Raw genomic sequence first — 20,005 nt, 5'->3', positions numbered from 1 at the left:
CTCCTTCTTTGCCCCTTCCCCACTCATGCGCTGTCTGTCTCTCTCTCTGTGTGTCTCTCAGAAATAAACAAAAAAATAAATATAAAAAGTTTAAAAATAAAACAATTTAAATATAAAATTGTACTTTTACATTAGTATTTTTATACAAAGGTATTTTATTATAACCCCAGGATATCCTAGTGCGAGTTGACGGAAAAAGCCATATTAGTTCCATGTGCTATAAATTTGAAGCCTTGCTGTTACTCATGATTTGCAAAAACTGGATAAGGAATTATTAAATCTGAAGGACTCAGGTAAAGAACAATTATGATTTAGAAATTATCTCAGTGAAGTCTGCAAGTACAGTGTCTAGGTCAAAGCATCTAAAAAACATGCATTCCCATAAATTTATATAAATTACAAAGCTTCAAGCTTTGTACCATATGTCTTGAATTTCTGTTCATAGCTGAGGTAAATAATCAACTTTTTTCTACACTTTGAAAGATTGTAGATCTCAGGAAACAGTGTTATTTGGAGAATATGGGAAGATTCATTACCTCCATTCCAAAGAAAGCAACTGTTCTCATAATTGGTATGTATTCAACATAGAATGATTCTTGGGTTACACCCCAACATCAGACCTCTTAAAGGACTATGTTTTGCCAATTTTATCTTATATCTCAATTTTTTTATCTGCTTACCATAAAAGTCTGTGTGTTTCATCTGATATTTTCTGATTAGCAAATATTTGCTGACTGTTATTTCTGATATCCACCAATACAAATCATCAGCACAAGTAGTATTAAGAGTAGAGCTTACCTGAATTGATGTTTTCAAATATCCAACATTAACACCATCTGTTAGTGAGATTGTTACAGGAATTTAGTGATGAATCCTTTCCTACTTTTTTCGGTAATAATGGTAATATTTTGGTTCCCAGAAGATGGAAAATAGCTGGAGATGAATAAGCTTCGGTGTCTTTAAATTTTTTCTACATACTCTGTCCCCTCTAAAGGTATCTTTAAGCTTTAGAAATAAGTTTTGCAAGTAGTTCGCTTCCTCAGGTGTTCTAAATTGATATTAAAAATTGTATGAGCATTTAAAAATATACAAAGGTAGATCACAGTTCTATGAGTTTATGATCTGGATAAAAAGAACTATACTATAAAATAAGACCAATAAGCTTTATAATCCACACTACCCAGGTATAGGGTGATGTTATGAAAGATGGAAAGATGAATTCCCATGGCAGTGGTTTGTGAGACGTGTGTGTTTATACTGTGGTTGGGAGACATGGAGACAGGAATGTTTTAGTGAAGGGTACAGTATTGAAACTAGGCATTGAAGGATAGTTATTTTATAGGTAATGAAGTTGTTTGTAGCTCGAGTATCTAAGAGATCTCAACATATCATGCGAGGTACAGAGAACTGTGTATAAGAAATGTCAAGGAGGTGGAGAATATCATGGTTATCTGGATGGTGTGAGTCACAAGGAGGCTGGACAGCAATGTTAGCATAAATAAGGACTGGTGTAGCAATGGACAGTGAAGATAAAAAGACTTGTTAGGTCTTAACCTAAGGTAATAGAGTACCTTAAATTTCATGAGAAGCTGCTTAGATTTTTTTGCTATAAACAATAGGAAACTAAAATGGTGGCAAGAAAATAATTTGTAAAATGAATGTATAATGACTGTAAATATTTGTTATAAGTATAGAAAGGAAATGATGTGGCTTAATTTCAGCCCATATTTAAAAGGCTTAAAAGTCTAAGTTGAGGAGCACCTGGGTGGCTCAGTTGGTTGAGCATCTGACTCTTAATTTCGGTTCAGGTCATAATCCCAGGGTCATGAGATCAGGCTCTGCATCAGACTCTGTGAGCATGGAGCCTGCTTACAATTCTCTTTCTCTCTCTCTCATTCCCCCCTTTTTCCCCTCTCCCCAGCTTGAGTGCTCCCTCTCTCTTTCTCTCTAAAATTTTAAAAAGTCTAATTTGATTTTCTGTGTGCCAACCTAGTAATAATATAATACCAATAAAGCCTGTGCCATCTTTGCTTAAACTTTTAGAAAAATAGCATCTAGAACAAGAGTGAGAGTCCTCTTTTATTAGATTGCTAGGCAGGGGGAGTTGGGAGGGGTCTTCAGGTACAATCTTTAGAGAGGGACAGTGATAAACTGGAAATTATCTGAAGGACAATGGCTAAGATGGAAAGAAATTTGAAACAATATCTTGGGAGATATGGTAGGAGGAACCAGGAATGGTTTTGATGCAAAGAAGACTTGAGAGGAAGAAGGAACTGTCTTATCTGAGAAACTACCACACAGGCAGAATTGGACTTGCTCCCCTGAAGTGAACATTATGATTTTCAATTAGGCTAATAAGTTAGAACAAAGAGATGAATCTTAGGGTTTTCCATTTATAGATCAAAATCCTAGCATTTTATAACTGAATGTAATTTAAAGGGTGATTTCTGGCCACTCTCTAATTAACTCTTCTGTTTGTTGGATAAATGCCAACAATTTGAGTATAAACTATTCTCACATAAGGAACTTCTACTGCCCTTATCGTCTAATAGCCTTTATGATTTTTGTTATTGATGAATTGTGAGCTAAAGCCATATATTAGATCTTATTTGTCACACTTGACTGTCCCATTTATTATACTTCCTCTACCTTCCCCTATCTAGCTTATGTATGTGGAAAATAATGGTACCAGAAGATAAAATCATCCTGATAAAATTTATAAGTTTAGACATACAAAATCAAGTTGGATGTGACCATGGCTATATATCTTTACAATCAAGCAATGGAGTGCTTATTAGTACGTATGTTACATTTTTTTTCTTGTCATGTTAGAATATCTAAACAACTGAAGATGTGCAAAGGGACCTGAAGTTAGGTTTCTGCCCATAGGATACTTTACATACCATCCCTTTACTGAAGGAGTGAATGGGTGTGGTAGGAGAGGAACCAATGACCGGCATACTGAGTGAGCTTCCTCTATTCCCTTCTCAAGTTCAATAGCAGTTTTGAATGACATCGATCTCACAATTATCAGAAACTTCCTTTCAAGGCAGCATCTATTTTTTTTTTTTGTTTTATCAAAAAAATGGGTGCCTGTTTGCCAAATTTGGTAAAGACAAATGAGTAACTGGAAGAAAATGTAAACCATTAAAAATCCTACCACCTAGAGATAAATGCTATTAACATTTTAAGGTACCGTATACTCTTTTATGCATATTAACTGTACACATTGAACTTCACATTGTTTTATAATGTTCTTTTCTCCCATGACAATAGATCATTTCAGGTCATTTGTGGAATACCACTTATATATTATATAAGCATCACTGATAACTTTAATTGAAATATTATGTGTTAAGCATCTTGATAGAAGGTCTCTAGAGCTGGTATATACCTTGGTCTCTAGATGTCCTTAGGCCAATGATTAGGACAAATATCTTTTTACAAATTGACAGGATGCTGTAGATAAGGTGTTGTGCTAAGGGTTATAATATTCATCAACTAAATGATTTCACAGTCAGGCCTGCAATTTACCTTAGGAACCATTCTTTCAACCAATCATACAAAATTTATTAAAAAGTCAACTATGTACCAGATATCAATCATATTAAGTCCTATACATATGTGGAGTAAAAACAGTCTCTGCTCTATTGCAGTTGCAGTTCGATGAGGCATCTAAGCGTGTACCATAAAGTAGGAGATGACCTAGTACAGGAAATGTGCTGTGGTGATTCAGAAAAGGTAGCTCTTACTTCAGTGGGTGTTTAGGAGGGTTTATGAGAACTGGACTTCGAGTCGGGCCCTGAAGGATGAGTAGAATTTAGACATGTGAGATTGAGTTTAAGAAACCAAATGGAATCTAAAAACACAGACACAGAAAGTGCGGAAAAATTAAATTAACCACTAAATAGTTTGGTGGGTTGAGAACAGAGAGTTCCTGGAACATAGGATGAGGGAAAATATAACAAGTTTCTGCCATTTTTAGTAATGCTATTTCCTTTTAAGGTAAGGTCTGTGGAGATATAGTGCCTTCACCATTGCTGACAGAGACCAATGAGGCTACCATTGCATTTGTTTCTGATACAGAAAACAGTGGTAGTAGTTTTGAGCTTACTTTTATGGCTGTTCGGAAGAACTCAGAAGCTGGTATCTCAGATATTTCATTCCCTGACGTTTTTATTTGATATGGGGGTAAGGGAGAGGGAATACCTTTGGCCATTCATTTTGGATTTCCCTGACACTTCAACAGGTTCAGGGTGTGGGAGTGTGGCCGTATTGGTGGAAGAAGGGATGATTCACTCTGCCAGTTACCCTGACTCATATCCCACGAATGTAAAGTGTCACTGGTTCATTCGTGCTCCAGAGAAACACATTATAAAGGTAAGCAACTAAGGAAGATCTTTACTTCACTGAGAGCTTAGCTCTTTTGTTTAGGCAGAGCTTGCTTCATCTGGGCTATGAAACTGCCATTGTGACTAAAAGCTTCTGTTCACTGCCATACATAGATGTATCAATCTACATCCCTCTGTCTGTCTATCTATCCATCTATTTGGATCTATAAATGTGCTTTGAAAAGTTCCAGCAGTTTAAGAGAGAACACAATTAAAAGTATGCCTCCTTCTTACCTAACACCCATCCTACCTCCTAATGGCAAGTGAACACTAGTATCCCTAGAGAGGTCTTCTGAGCAGTACACACATGCATATATTTACATCGCCATGCTTTTTCTCCTTAAACATATCTCAAAAGACCTTTCTGAATGAGTCCACAGAGCACTTTTTAACAACTGCATAAAATTAGATTGTGTGATATTCCGTAATTTCTTAAGCTAGTTCCCCATTAGCAGCCACTTAGTGGGTTTCCAGGCTAAAAGCACTACTACATTCTTGTGTCAGTGTTTTGGGACACATGTGGATGTTTGTAATTTCCAGAAGTGGACTCTCCATGTCAAAGAGTTTGCACACTTAAACCTCACAGTCCTTGCCAAATCGGTCTCCAAAGAGGCTGCAATTACTATACTTCTATCAATGGAATAGGAGGGAGTGACTGCAGGCCTTTTCATGTTCAGAAGGAAGCTTTTAAAGTTTATCTCTTCTCTTCCTTGACCATTTCTCTGGTTATGTTTCTTTTTTTTTTTTTTAATGGAATTTCTAATGTGAGAGGGTATGGAGACTAAGAAAATGAGATTTATATTTTAATAGACATTAGAGACATAGATGTGTAGTAGAATTAGACCCAAATGAAGTGGAAAATCATGTCTCATGTGTCTCATTCATTTTTTTTTTTACTTCTAGTTTGTATTTATTTATTTACTTTTTAAATTTAATTTAATTTTATTTTTTACAAATAGTTTATTGTCAAATTAGTTTCCACATAACACCCAGTGCTCATCCCCACAAGTGCCCTCCTCCATGCCCACCCCCCCTCCCCCCCACATCCATCAGTCCTCAGTTTTTGTCAGCATTCAAGAGTCTCTCATGGTTTGCCTCTCTCCCTTTCCCCCACTATTTCCCCCCTTCTTCTCCCCCTTGTCCCTCCGTTAAGTTCCTCCTAATCCTCCTATATGTGCAAACATATGATATTTGTCCTTCTCTGCCTTCTCTGGTTATGTTTCTAATTCGTACAGTTGGAATTTGAGGACTTTATCACTGAATTTAGCCAAAACTGTATGTATGACGCTGTTGTGATTTACGGCGATCCTGAAGAGGAGCACGAGTCAGGTGGGTAAGAGTCCATCTGTAAAGCACGAGAATAGCTCGTAACATTCACTAGCCTCCTTGGGTGCCACAAAGTTGATGGGAATGAGGATTTCTTATTCTGGAAACTCACGTGTCAGAAAACCTTAGCTTTAACCCACGAGCCAACAGTGGACTCACCAGTAAGATTTTTTTTTAATTTTTTAAAATTTTTATTCATTTTTGAGAAAGAGAGACAGAGAATGAGAGGGGGAGGGACAAAAAGAGGGAGACACAGAATCCAAAGCAGGCTCCGATCTGTCAGCTCAGGGCCCGACATGGGGCTCGAACCCATGAGCTGTGAGATCATGACCTGAACCAAAATCGGACACTTAACCGACTGAGCCACCAGGCGCCCCTCACCAGTAGGATTTTTAATAGAAACATGCAAAATTTGGAGAACGTTTCAGAATATTTGGAAAGTGAATGCAAAGTCCTTGGGGGATAAAAGGAAACAGTAACTCTGAGTATGTGTTTGGCAATTATTTAAGGTAATTTTCTAAACTTCTTTCTGCATTATTTTCTTCAATTGCTGATATTTTAGTGTGTAAGAAAAGTAACCAAAAAAACAAAAAAAAACCCAGAAGCTATAGTTTCTACTTGAATCTTAAAAGTTAATTTTTGGAACTAATTCAAATACACTTTCAAGTTTGACCTACCAATTTACTTAGCATGAAAAGTTATCTCTTCCAGCTGTGCAGCCACTCCCTTAAGATCCCTATTATTTGTCCTTTAGTTAGGTGTCAGTGTGGGTCTGAGACCAGGAATATAGGTGTTTAGGAATGTTTGGATATTCAAGGCAGGTCAATGGAGGCACAATCCCCCTCACCCAGCTGAATAGGACCGGTATAGAGTAGGCTTCTAGCGAAGCCAATTTCAGGTGTTACTTCCTCACATAAAGCATAGCCACCTTCTGTTTGGAAGGAGGATACTAAGTTTGAGATTTTCTTTAACTCACCCCTTTGCACTGTGTACATTAAAAATCAATTAACATTTCATTGCATACTAAAAATCAGATGTCTTTGTTCTATCTAGTGTTTTTCTATGAGATAAAATTACGACACATGGTTATCTTGAAACTAGTGTTTGACTCCCACATACAATGGAAAGGTGTGCCTACAAACTAAAGTTGAAGAAAACCAGAATTGCTGGGAAAAAATTAGTTAATGTTTTATCTCTGTTTCTGATTTTAAAAAATTTGTGTAACTGTAAATCAAACTTCCCTAAAACTTTTACAGCCAAACTTTGTGGAATCTTGAACCCTACTCCAATATTCAGTCCTAATAACATGCTGGTGATTCATTTTAAAAGTGATGGTGAAAATAACTTCCAAGGCTTCAAGGCTAGATTCACCTTTTTGCTCTCAGGTGAGGATAAGCACTAGCATGGTGATAATTTTTGCTTGTGAAAATAGTTATACAGAATATCACTTAGCCATGTTTATTTGAATTTAGGGTGCTTGAATCACCTTGGTGGCAAAATAAAAATGCAGATTCCTAGGACTCCTTGGTGACTCAGCTGGTTAAGCATCTGACTCTTAATCTTAGCTCAGCTCTTAATCTCAGGGTCATGGGCATGGAGCCTACTTAAAAACATTTTTTTTTAAATGTTTACTTATATGAGAGAGAGAGAGAGGCAGAGTGTGAGCAGGTGAGGGTCAGAGAGAGAGGGAAACACAGGATCTGAAGCAGGCTTCAGGCTCTGAGCTGTCAGCACAGAGCCTAATGTGGGGCTGAAACCCACAAACCATGAGATCATGATCTCAGCCTAAGTCAAATGCTCAACTGACTGAGACACGCAGGTGTCCCCAAAAAATGCAGATTCCTGGGGCATCTGGGTAGCTCAATCAGTTGAGCGTCCAACTTTGGCTCAGTTCATGATCTCACGGTTCATGGGTTCCAGCCCCACGTTGGGCTCTGTGCTGACAGCTCAGAGTCTGGAGTCCACTTCAGATTCTGTGTCTCCCTCTCTCTCTGCCCCACCCCTGGTCACGCTCTGTCTCCCTTCCACTCTCAAAACTAAATATACATTAAAAAAATTTTTAGGGGCACCTGAGTGGCTCAATCAATTAAGCATCCGACTTCGGCTCAGGTCACGATCTCACAGTTCATGGGTTTGAGCCCCGCATCAGGCTCTGTGCTGATAGTTCGGAGCCTGGAGCCTGCTTTAGATTCTGTGTCTCCCTCTCTCTCTGCCCTTCCCCTGTTCATGCTCTGTCTCTGTCTCAAAAAGAGATAAACAGTAAATTTTTTAAAACAAATTTTAAATGCAGATTCCTGCCTACCCTTGAATATTTAGATCCTATAGATCTGTGATGGGCCCAGAAATCTGTGCTTTAACAAGAAACTCTGGTGAAGCCAAGAAACTACATCCACTAAATGATCAGAAAAGACTCTAAGCACCTTATATGGAAAGTAGATAATTGAGATTAGAGAATGTAATTCAGAAATGAGATTGACCAGCTCTGTTTTGGGACATTTCAGGGTTTTGAAGAATTTATAGTTTTCTAGCGATTCCAGAAAATAGAGCAGCCTTTACTTAAACGAAAGGAATATCATTGGAAAGACCCTAGTGTGGAAGAGAATGGGAGATGTACAAAAAAAACTACAAAAAATTCAGCATTGTTCAAGTTTCGGAGGGAATGATAGAAAAGGCAAGAGTCAGATCATGATGGATTCAGGCATTCAATTTTAGGTACCAGAGTGATAGGACAGCTAGCTGACATTTATTGGTTACTTTCTTTGTAACAGGTATAGACTAAACATTTTGCATGCATTACCACATTTATTCCTCCTTACAAACCTAAGAGGTTTATACAATGCTTACTTTGCACAGATGAGGGAAGAGAGTTCACAGAGGTTGAGTAGCTTTCCCAAAGATGCATAACTGCCAAGAGGTGAAGCAGAACTCAAACCTTAGTGGTAATGTGGAAGATAAAGATAGAGATTAGGGGTGAGTTTATAGGAGAGTAGTGAATAAGTCGTTGTAAGAATTTATTCTACATATAGTCCTTGATCAGATACGTTGTGGAAAAGGTGATATATGAAGGAGAAAAAATTCCAGCATGATTCTCAGGACTCTAGCTTGATGGCTAGGTAGATGGTAAAGCCACTAAATCATATAGAGAAACATAACAAGACTGTGATGACTGTTGAAATCAATTGGTTTCGTTTGAGACAAGTGTATTTGTATGAGCTTGTGAGAGATCCAGATGCAGATATCTAGCATATTCTACATCTAGAATTCAGAAAAGAGACTGAGATTGAAGAGAGAAATGTGGAAGTCACATATATGCAAATGAATAGTAATAGGGTTATGAACAGTACCTTGTGGAATATCTTGCAGGCTGAAGGATAGGGTCTTGAAAAAAAAGACTGAAATTGAGAAGAGATGGTTATCGTTTATCAAGAAGATCAAGAGAGTAATTTCATGAAGCCAAAGAAGGAAGAAATGCTTAAAACAGTCAGATACACCAGGAATTTAAGAGATATATAACAAATCACATCTATGGGACCTGGCATTTAGCATTGGAAAGGTAGTAGTAGTAAAGTCAATAGTGGAGTGGTTTTATGATTGACCAGGGTAAGCAAGCAGGGTCAGCTAGTGTAGACCACTTTAAATATTCTCAGTTGAAAACATGTTTTCTCTGTAGACTCTTCAAACCAAGTTGGATCAACATCATCTCCCAAAGCCAATCCTGTGTCTTCTGCAAAAGCCATTCCATATGGTGAGTTAATGGTCATGTGGTTACTATCTGTTTAATCTTTCTTCTTTGGAAAGCCTCATTTTACATTAATATAACTTCACAGTGAAGAAGAATAAGTTTTACATTTAGGTCCATGAAACTTCCAGAATCTTGTCTGGCTTTGCATATACATGTATAAATAAAGGGAAGAAGAAATAATCTTTATGATTGGAAGAAAGGGGTGCAGAGAGTAATCCTTTGTCCTCATTTGTACCTATGCAAACTTAGTATTTAAAGTATCTTTCTAGAATCAGTGGTTAATATGATTATGCATTTTGAGGCAAAGGAAGAAAACACAGGTTTTTGTTTTGTTTCATTTTAGCACACACTGGCAACTTTTAACTTATTTGTCATCTGAAGTACCTGGTCAAAAATTATGATCTTTCTTTGTTCTGTAGGCATGTTTATTAAATATGGTCTAGTTGATGGGTTATAATAGAAAGTTGTACAGAGAGCTATAATAGGATAAAATGCCATGAGAGAGAAGAAACAAGGATATATAATGAAAAACCTTGTATGCCCTGTTAATTAAAAAAACAAAAACAAACAAAAAAAAACCCATCCCACTAGAATGTAACTTCCAAAAGCGCCAAGATTTTTATCTATTCTATTCACTGACAGATCACCGGTACCTAGAGCGCCACTCTCTAGAACATTGCCTGGCAATACCAAGCACTAAGAATATTTATTAAATAAATGAGTAAATACTATTCTGTAGGCCAATAACTAAAAACCAAAATGCTTAGCAGAGTTACCAAGGCAAGCTTTTAAAATCTTGCCCAGAGGTGGGTGTTGGGAGTTGATATCTCTATAAAGCTCACCTGGTATTTGGGGATTACTACTGCCGACTATTGTAAGCCATTGGAGGAGGTATATGTTTTTTCTTATTTCATTTGGATGGGTCATTAATTTCACCTTCTCTGCTATAGGCATCTGTGGCATCCCTCCATTTCGTCTCTGGTGGCTTTCCAGAAGAACCGTAGCGGGGGAGGAAGCCTGCCCCCACTGTTGGCCATGGCAGGTGGGTGTGAGGTTTCGAGGCAGTCACCAGTGTGGAGGTGCCATCCTCAGTCCAACTTGGATTCTCACTGCAGCCCACTGTGTGCAATCGTGAGTGAAGCTGATGCTATTTTAATAATGTACTCAGGATGTGTATTTATGACCATGCCTATGATACAGTTGTCTGACTACTGAAGTCATCCAGACTAATTCTAAAGCAGGAATCTCTCATTGATTTTCTATACAGCCATCTATCCTCTACTTAAACAATATCAGTGAGGAAAATGTTGATCAAATCTTGTACGTGCTCATCCCATTTATGGCAATCTGATTATTATGTTGAGCGCAAGTCTACTTCTCTTTAGCAGAACCTATTGGTCTAAATTTACTGGAGCTCTGGAAAACAAGAACTAAGTCTGCTTCTTCTTCCACATAACAGTGCTTCCTATACTTGAAGATGTCTCTCACATTGTCCCTTAATTTCATTTTTAAGCTAAATGCTCATCATTCTATTGTTGGTCAGTAATTCCAGATGCCTCACCATGTGGTACAACTTCCTCTGGATTGATTTAGTGTTGTTTTTCCTAAAATATGGTCCAAACAGTGGAAAGCACAGTAGGAGAATCTACCACATTGGTCACTAGACCACCAGTGAACTAAACTTTTCCTTTTTCAGGGTTTTAAATTGTGAATTATGCCATGATATAAAAAAACTGCACATGATATATCTGTGGTCTAAAGAATAGTTAGTAAATATACATATGTATCCTTGCCACTCAGTTTAGGAATATTCTTTATCTTCTTTAGGAATATTCTCTAAGACCCCCTAGGAGTCCTGCCAAGAGGTAGACTCTATGCTAAATTTTGTATTTATGATACCATTGTTTATTTTTTAAATTTTAACATCTATGAATCCCTAAAACTAGTATATTGCTTAGTTTTTCTTGGTTTTGATAATGTAAAAAGAATTGCAGTTTCTATTTTACTGTGAATTGCTCTTATACTAATGTTATATAGATAAGCTATGTGTCTGTGTACACCTGTAATTAATTTATTTTCAGTCCAAACTACTTAAGTCACTAGTTGGTGAGTTCTAGACACTGGTAGTTTGTTTCTTTTTTTAAAACTTCTCAGATGGGTGGCTCAGTAGGTTCAGCATCTGACTCTTGATTTCAGCTCAGGTCATGATCTCATGGGTCATGGGTTCAAGCCCTGCATTAGGCCCTATGCTGAGAGTGCAGAAGCCTGCTTGGGATTCTCTCCTCTCTCTCTCTCTCTCTCTCTCTCTCTCTCTTGGCCCCTCTCCCTGCTCATGCATTCTTTCTCTCAAAATAAACAAATAAACTTTTAAAAAACCTCCTCCCATGATTCCAGTGTACAGCCATGATCAAGAACCACTCCCCGTCTATCTGACCCAGCCTTGACCCTGCTTGCTCATAATGGGCCAGTCCCGTTCCTCAAACATGCTGCATTTCCTCTGGCTCAAGGTGTTTGTGGTTGCTGTTCCCTTTCCCGTTCAGGATACCACATTACATTTGATCGGCATGGCACGCAAGGCTACTCTTGGTCCTAAGTATCACAGACTTGCCTGGTTTTTGATGACCTTCCCAGTTTTGAGGAGTACTCATCTGTTATTTTGTAGAAGGTCCCTCAGTTTAAGCTTGTCTGCTATTTCCTCATGGTTTTACTGAGATTATGATTTTGGAGAAGGAAAATCACAGAGGTCATATGCCATTCTTATTGCATCATTTCAAGGGTACATGTTATCAACATGACTTATCACTGATGATGTTAACCTTGATCCCTGGTTGAGGTAGTACTTGCCAAGTGTCTCCATTATAAAGTTACATTTTCCCCCTTTCCATACTTGCTCTTTGGAAGCAAGTCACTTAGTATCGACTGCACTTGAGGCATTGGGTACTAAGCTTCACCTCTTGGGTAGAAAGTGTCTACATAAATTGTTTGAAATTTTCCTGTATGGGAGATATGTCTCTTATTCCTGATTTATTTATTAAATAATGTGTTTATATCATCATGGATTCAGGGATATTTATTTTAAAAACTACAGGGGTACCAGGGTGGCTTAGTCAGTTAAATGTTCGACCTCAGCTCAGGTCATGATATCTCCATTTGTGAGTTCAAGCCCCGCATTAGGCTCTGTGCTGACAGCTCAGAGCCTGGAGCCTGCTTCAGATTATGTGGCTCCCTCTCTCTCTACCCCTCCCCCTTTTCTCTCTCTCTATCAAAAATAAATACACATTAAAATACTACATAACTATTTTGTTGCTCAAATTGTTCCAGCTTTGACCAGTGTCAGTTCCTTCAGGGTGGCCTCTTATCTTTTTAACATGCCCCTATCCATTTGTGAGACTACAAAATGCTCCAGGTTTATCTGATGTATTCCCTCCTCAGTTCTAGAATCAGTCATTTCTCCAATGAGTCCTGGTCTATTTTATTGGGAATGCTATGAGAAATCAAGGTCTAAGTGGTGAGTGTACTAGCTGCTACTAGGGTGTTATTGCACTAGGTCCTCTAGACTAAAAGAGCTAGGAAATATAGCTATAGTTACTAACCCATTTTATAAACATAGCTATCTTTCTGTATCTATATTACACTAAACATGACTTCACGTGGATGTTTACATCAGTCCAATACCACATCATTTATTCTAGGCTTTCTCTCCCTTGGAAATGTCCATTTTATAGTAATTCTGTCAGAATTCATTTTTATATATCATGGAAAATAAGACTCAATGGTAGCTGATTAATTAGTAAAAATTAATGTATTAGAAAAGACAAATATTAGTATTGAAGCTCAAGGCACAGGAGACATTTCAGCAGATTCCCTTGTCAACTGGTGTAGTCTATTCTTGGAATTCTTGGTGATGAACCAGAGACCTTGCAGCAAAACCATTCTTCACAAGGTGGATATTCAAATTGATGAGTCAGTTGAGATTAATAAACACAGTCAGCTGTAAATGTTTGTGAACCATTTAAGTTGACCACAAACGGAATTTGTATGCAATTTCATTAGTGAGTTCTTGATTTCTTAAAAAACAAAAGATTTTTAAAATAGTAATGCTTGTGAGTAAAGGCAGTTAAAGAAAGTTATCAAGTAAAATCTAAATACTCTCTCCATTTCACGAATCCATTCATCTTCTTTAGAAGTGATCAATACTGTTTTAATTATCTGATTTCCCACTAATATTTAAGCACATAGTCATCCATTTTATAGTATTTGTATATACCATGTGTATTATGATTTTTCTGTACAAAATATTGTGCCATATATTTATAATGATATAGAAAATGTCTGTGTGACTCATTTTTTCTTTAACTCTTCATAGTTGACTACTTATTTTAGCAGAGAAATGTCTTTTTGAAGCTATTCCTTAAATAGCTTCAAATATAAAGCGCTTTATACCAGAAGCGTCTAATAGGCCAGAGTAACAACATTGGTATGTTCTGCGTTTTTGGGAACTCTGCGGTGGATTGCTTCATGGACTTGTTCCCCCTGCCTCATCTTCATGGGCCTGATAGACACTCAGGTCTCCATCTTCTGTTGAGGGGGGCTGCCACATATCCAAATCCATTGATAAGGGATGTTTTCTATGTGGGATAAGCCAACTGGGGAGATTTGCAAAGTGTGGAAGCTGAAGTAGACATCATTTTTGCTGAAGGGCACTAGGTGCCAGGCTATGTGACATTGTTGGGTAGCACTCCAGAGACATTAAGGGTGACAGCAGCATTGGACCACCTCCCTTGGCTTCTCTGGCACTGCTCACTCTTAGTGTTCTCAGACTGTAGCACAAACCAGAATCACCTGGAGGGTTTCTGAATCTGTAAGTCTGGTGTGGGGCCCGAGAATTTGCATTTGTAAGAAATTCCCAGATATTATTCCACACTTAGGGAAAACTGGTATTTTTCTTTTGCTGACTCCACACTGGTCTTTGTGCTCATTTGGGAATTTTAGTGTAGGGGACTAAATTCATTTTGCAATCTTATATTGGAATATTTCAGCCTTAAACCTAAATGTTTTCAGTTTCAGCCCCTTTTTTTCTGTAATTCAGCAGTGATTCTCTCTTCTCCCAAAGCAGTAAGTGGCACATGTCCCATTGTTGGACTGGGGATGAGACCCTAAGGATATAAGAAATGAAGCTTGATTATAGGTAGCGGGGGGATAAGATGGAGAAATCCATCAATTGTTACTTTGATCAGTTATTATCTTACTATTGGAAAAACTCATGCTTTGTTGCCCCATAACATGTATGTTGCTCTGTCATAACGATTTTTACACGGTGTTCTACCAAATTAAAGGGTATTTGATGACCGTGCATGTAAAACTTCACTAGAAATTGTGATCTACATTATCAACTATATCATGATTTTTATTATTTCATTTCATTGTGCATGTCATCCTCTATCTAAGAAGTAGAGTGACTTTAGGAAATAAGTTTCTTTACTACCAAGTAATAATTTAGAGGGTGACTTTGAAAATAAAGTTTAATCCTTCAGTTAGAGTGCATGGCAGATAATAATAGTAATAATGGCTACCATTATGAAGTCATTACCATCTGCAAGATATTTGCCAAGCACTTTACCTGAGTAGGCTCCTTTAATAAAGTCATATTGAAACACATGAATAAGTCAGACTCGTCATGCAAGGAATTGAAATGAGCATGGTTAAGACTAGACAGAAGATGCCTACGTGTGTGAAGAAACTTCTCCTTTGAATAAAGTGTATTGAAAAATCATTTCAATAACTTTTCCTAAGCAAACAGTTTTGAAAACTTAAAGAATCTCCAAGCTGAAGTCACAATATAATGTGACAATTGAAGGACTCTTTCTTCAGATATTTCTTCAGCTGAAAATCTTGATGTGGCGGATCAATGGATACTGATTTAAGTTGTTTATTTAAACATCCTTTTGAAGTATCTCAAAAGGGGGCAAATGTCCAGTTTATAGTTAGAGGAATTTTCACAAAGTGGGCACCCACGTGTCTAGTACCCACATCACAAAACAAAGTAGTGCCAACACCCAGCAGCTCCCTTATTGCCTCTTCCATTCATCATGTCCCAAAAATAATGTCCTACGTGCCATAGGTGAGTTTTACCTGTTTTGTAAAATGATAATTTTTTTGCCCTCCATTCCATTAATTCTGGTGATTTGCTAAAAGAAAACAATTTGAGATATGTTCCTGTAAGATAATGTTTGCCTACTTTTAACAGTAAAACATAGACCAGAAGCTACCTCATTATGAATGTAGGTGTTTTTTTGTTTTTTTGTTTTTTTGTTTTTTTTTACTGTATTCTTAACATCACTGTGAAATGAAAGTAAGCTGTAGTTTTTAACTTTTCAACTTAAAAACAGCCTTTGGTGATATTTGGTAGAGGCTCCAAGGTCATTTTATGGCCAAAAGAAAGGGGCAGGATACATTATTAAGAGCTCTACAGGTAGATCAGGGGGTGTGGTGTACCTTCCCAGGCAGGAGGTCACAGAAACAGGTGTCACACAGACAGGGGAATAATGGCATCTGGCTGAGCGAAACACAAATGCATGTTGGCAGAGCCACATGGGGTTAGACCAAATGGTAAAAAATGTCTCTTCATGTCAAACTTTTCTTGTTCTTTGTCCAGGAAAAATAATCCACTCTTTTGGACCATTATTGCTGGGGACCATGATAGAACCTTGAAGGAACCAACGGAGCAGGTGAGAAATGTTTTGAAGGGTCATCCTGCCTGTATTCTAAGTGTTACCACATGCTGGGGAATGTCTTTAGCCAAAATATGTAATTAGGTATACATTTCCTAGTCCCCATAAGCACTTACCGATATATCAACATTTAAAGATACAATGTGCGGAGCCCCTGGGTGGCTCGGTCAGTTAAGCATCTGACTTCAGCTCAGGTCATGATCTCATAGTTTGTGAGTTCAAGCCCCGTGTCAGGCTCTGTGCTGACAGCTCAGAACCTGGAGCCCAGTTTGGATTCTCTGTCTCCCTTTCTCTCTGTTCCTCCCCTACTCATACACTCTCTCTCTCTCTTTCAAAAATAAAAAAAAAAAATTCAAAAAAATTTTTAATAAAAAAATAAAGATTTTTTATTAATCTGAGCTCACAATTTCATCAGAGAATTAAGTGAGGCAGGTCAGGAAAAGAAATTCAAGTCTGTTTACACAGGTCCAGGTAGCCTGCTTTCTATGAGACTTCTAGTCCTCAGAAAGTGATTCATGGCCTCCTACAAATTATAAACAGAGATTGCCCTTTTCAGTTCAGTACAGAGCCACCTTCATTACTGATGCATTGAAATGTAGAGATTTAAGGTTTATTTTGGACTATTATGCAAGGAAGTAGTTTGACTCATTGACTTCATCTTGTAATTCGCTTGCTCGCCACTGATACAGGTGAGAAGGGCAAAGCACATCGTGGTGCATGAAGACTTTGATAGACAGAGCTCTGACTCTGACATCGCCCTAATACAACTGAGCTCTCCTCTGGCGTTCAACTCCATAGTGAGGCCGGTGTGTCTCCCACAAAGCATGGAGCCACTCTTCTCCTCTGAGATCTGTGCTGTGACTGGATGGGGAAGCGTTAGTGAAGGTAAACATTTTACTTTTGCATAAACATTATTGCCAGTTGTTTTGAAAACTTGGCATGGAAATGACATCAAGCAGTATCTGCTTTAGCCTTTCTTCCTTCTAAAAGATAGAACCCATGGGGGCGCCTGGGTGGCTTAGTCGGTTAAGCGTCCGACTTTCGCTTAGGTCATGATCTCGCGGTTCGTGGGTTCGTGCCCCGCGTCGGGCTCTGTGCTGGCTGCCAGCTCAGAGCCTGGAGCCTGTTTCAGTCTGTGACTCCCTCTCTCTCTGACCCTCCACTGCTCATGCTGTCTCTCTCTCTGTCTCCTAGAAATAAATAAAAACATTTAAAAAAATAAAAAAAATAAAAAAAAAAAAAAATAAAAGATAGAACCCATGTTTTATTTAGTCATAGGTGATTATAGAATAAACGGTCTTAATATTATTCCTTCAGGGTGACTAATTATAGGTAGGGCAGATCTGTAAAGAGGCAAACAGTACATTTTTTGGCCATGTGTTCCATGTCACAGTTATCCGACTCTGCCATTGTAGTGGAAGCAGCCGTAGACACACATGTGTAACAGAATGGATGTGGTTGTGCTCCAGCAGGAGTTTATTTATGAAATTTAAATTTCATATAATATTCATGTGTCACAAAATATTACTCTTGGGTTTTTTAAAATCATTGTAAAGGGTACAAGTCATTACTAGGAGGGCTTGGGGTGGGGCCGGCACGGAATCGGTCTGCTGGCTGTGGTCTGCCAGCCCCTGGGCTAGCTCGCACAGTTCTTAAAGCCGTAGCAAACTACCGACAGATCTGAATGGGTTAATGCTTGCATTTTGCTTCTTTTCACTGTAGATCATTTTCTTTTACTTTTTTCTTCTGTTCATGTGTCAGTTTTTGGAATCTGCTTGTGCGCGAGCGTAGCTTACTGTGCCACCTGCCGCCAAACTGCATTTTCCTCGAACCTGCCCAACCACTAGATGGGGAGGTTTTATCCTCCCCATGTTGTAAATGAGGGTATTGTAGCTCAAAAGATTTAAATCACTTGCTAAGATCCCGTAACTAATACATATCAAAGCTAGGATTTAAAATCAGCATGGTTCACGGGCGCCTGGGCGCCTGGGTGGCTCAGTTGGTTAAGTGGCCGACTTCGGCTCAGGTCATGATCTTGTGGTTCATGGGTTTGAGCCCCGCGTCAGGCTCTGTGCTGACATCCAGCTCAGTGCCTGGAGCCTGTTTCAGATTCTGTGTCTCCCTCTCTCTCTGACCCTCCCCTGCTCACACTGTGTCTCTCTCTCTCTCAGAAATAAATAAAATATTTTTAAAAAAAAATCAGCATGGTTCAGCTGATACTCTTTGAATGGCGCTTTTTTTTTTTTTTACATTTCAAATAAAGTCTGAACTGTTAGCCTGACTTGGAAAACTCTCTGTGACATGGCTTCCACTTACCTCTCCAACTTCCTTCTCACCCCCCCCACCCTACTCCCCCACCGTGTCCCCTTCAGGCACTGTGGTCTTCTTCCTTCCTCTTCAGCACAACACCACTTCTGCTTTCTGAAGCTTGAATACTCTTGCTCCAGTCTTCTCTGAGCTGCCTCCTCATCGTTCTGCTCGCAGCTCAGAACGGCACTCCTTCCCCATGTCACTTCACTGCCGCAGAGTGCCCTTCCATCACTTTCTGCATGACCCGGTTTTATCATTTCATCCCACATGACTGTAGTTTGACGTTAGTGTATGTAGTCATTCTCCACACCTCATCCGTTAGAGCGGAAGCCTCGTGGCAGCAGGTGCCTAATTCACCAGTCTCCCCCAGGGCTACAAGTCCACCTAGCATAGAATAAACGCTCAGTACATTTTTTTTTTTGACTGACTAGCTTCCAAGCCCTTCAGTACATATGCCCGTTCTCTGACACCTTCAACTGTCACCACCTCCACGACCACCAGACAATTGAGAGGCATTACAGTCTTGGGAAAAGTGAATTCATTCTTTCAATCCGAGGGAAAATGAGTTCTTAATTTTAAGGCATGGTAAAGACCGGTGGTGGGGATGGCCCCTAATAAGAGGACTGTAAATACATCACATTTATTTATGTATTAGATTGATACATTAAAAAGCACAAGCTTTAGAGTCCAGCTTGAGCTTAAGTGCTAGTTTTGCCCCACATGGGCTGTGAGATCAAATTTTCAAAACTCTGGGTTTTTTTCATGTGTGAGGTCAATGTGATCATGTGTGTGAACAACCCACCTCACAATGTTGTATTATTGGGTTGGAGTAATATTAAGGTGCTATATAAATATAAGGTACTTGCTAACACTAAACTTTTTAAAAATTAGTCATGAATCCAAAGTGATAGAGTAAGTCATGCAAGATACATGTTAACACAGTCCTGCCTGAGGGTCAGTTATGAGAAGTGTTGTAGTGTTCATGGTTAGCCTTATAGCCTTAATTTTTAGTCCTTTTTAAAAAATTTTTTTAATGTTTATTTTTGAGGGAGAGAAATACAGAGCATGAGCAGGGGAGGGGCAGAGAGAGAGAGAGAGAGAGAGAGACAGAATCCAAAGCAGTCTCCAAGCTCTGAGCTTTCAGCACAGAGCCCAACACAGGACTCAAACCCATGAACCATGACATCATGACCTGAGCCGAAGCTGGATGCTTAACCAGCTGAGCCACCCAGATGCCACCATTTTTAGTCCTTTTAAATTGGAATTGAGATTAGTCTCAGTGACAATAGAGGAAAAGGGAATATGATTTGGGTTTATATTAGGAAGTCATATGTTATCACATTTATATTTTTGTCTCTAAATATACCATTTAAAAATATAAAATCATATACATCCTATACAACACCAATTCCTATTTTGCTGAATTTTTCTTACTAAATTTATGTGTAACAATATTTGAAACACTACACTTTAAATCAAATATAAGCTAGAAAAAAAGTGTTTCT

The 20,005-nt window shown here is 38.5% G+C and overlaps 1 protein-coding gene across 1 annotated transcript in view; it reads left to right on the top strand.

Annotated features, from left to right (window-relative positions):
- The window catches only part of OVCH1 (ovochymase 1), an 81,308-nt gene that overhangs the window by 10,339 nt on the left and 50,964 nt on the right, over window positions 1-20,005 (top strand). Inside the window, exons 9-19 of the mRNA XM_039255270.1 lie at window positions 232-293; window positions 484-571; window positions 2,664-2,797; window positions 4,006-4,146; window positions 4,250-4,380; window positions 5,627-5,720; window positions 6,974-7,102; window positions 9,388-9,462; window positions 10,410-10,590; window positions 16,115-16,187; window positions 16,880-17,075. Coding sequence (XP_039111201.1) covers window positions 232-293; window positions 484-571; window positions 2,664-2,797; window positions 4,006-4,146; window positions 4,250-4,380; window positions 5,627-5,720; window positions 6,974-7,102; window positions 9,388-9,462; window positions 10,410-10,590; window positions 16,115-16,187; window positions 16,880-17,075 — 1,304 coding nt within the window. The remainder of the gene's footprint in view (window positions 1-231; window positions 294-483; window positions 572-2,663; window positions 2,798-4,005; window positions 4,147-4,249; window positions 4,381-5,626; window positions 5,721-6,973; window positions 7,103-9,387; window positions 9,463-10,409; window positions 10,591-16,114; window positions 16,188-16,879; window positions 17,076-20,005) is intronic.

This window comes from Hyaena hyaena, unplaced genomic scaffold (assembly GCF_003009895.1).
Source record: "Hyaena hyaena isolate Hyena2069 unplaced genomic scaffold, ASM300989v1 scaffold_520, whole genome shotgun sequence".
In the NCBI taxonomy this organism is placed as follows: Eukaryota; Metazoa; Chordata; class Mammalia; order Carnivora; family Hyaenidae; genus Hyaena; species Hyaena hyaena.
This window is presented reverse-complemented; position numbering and strand designations above follow the sequence as displayed.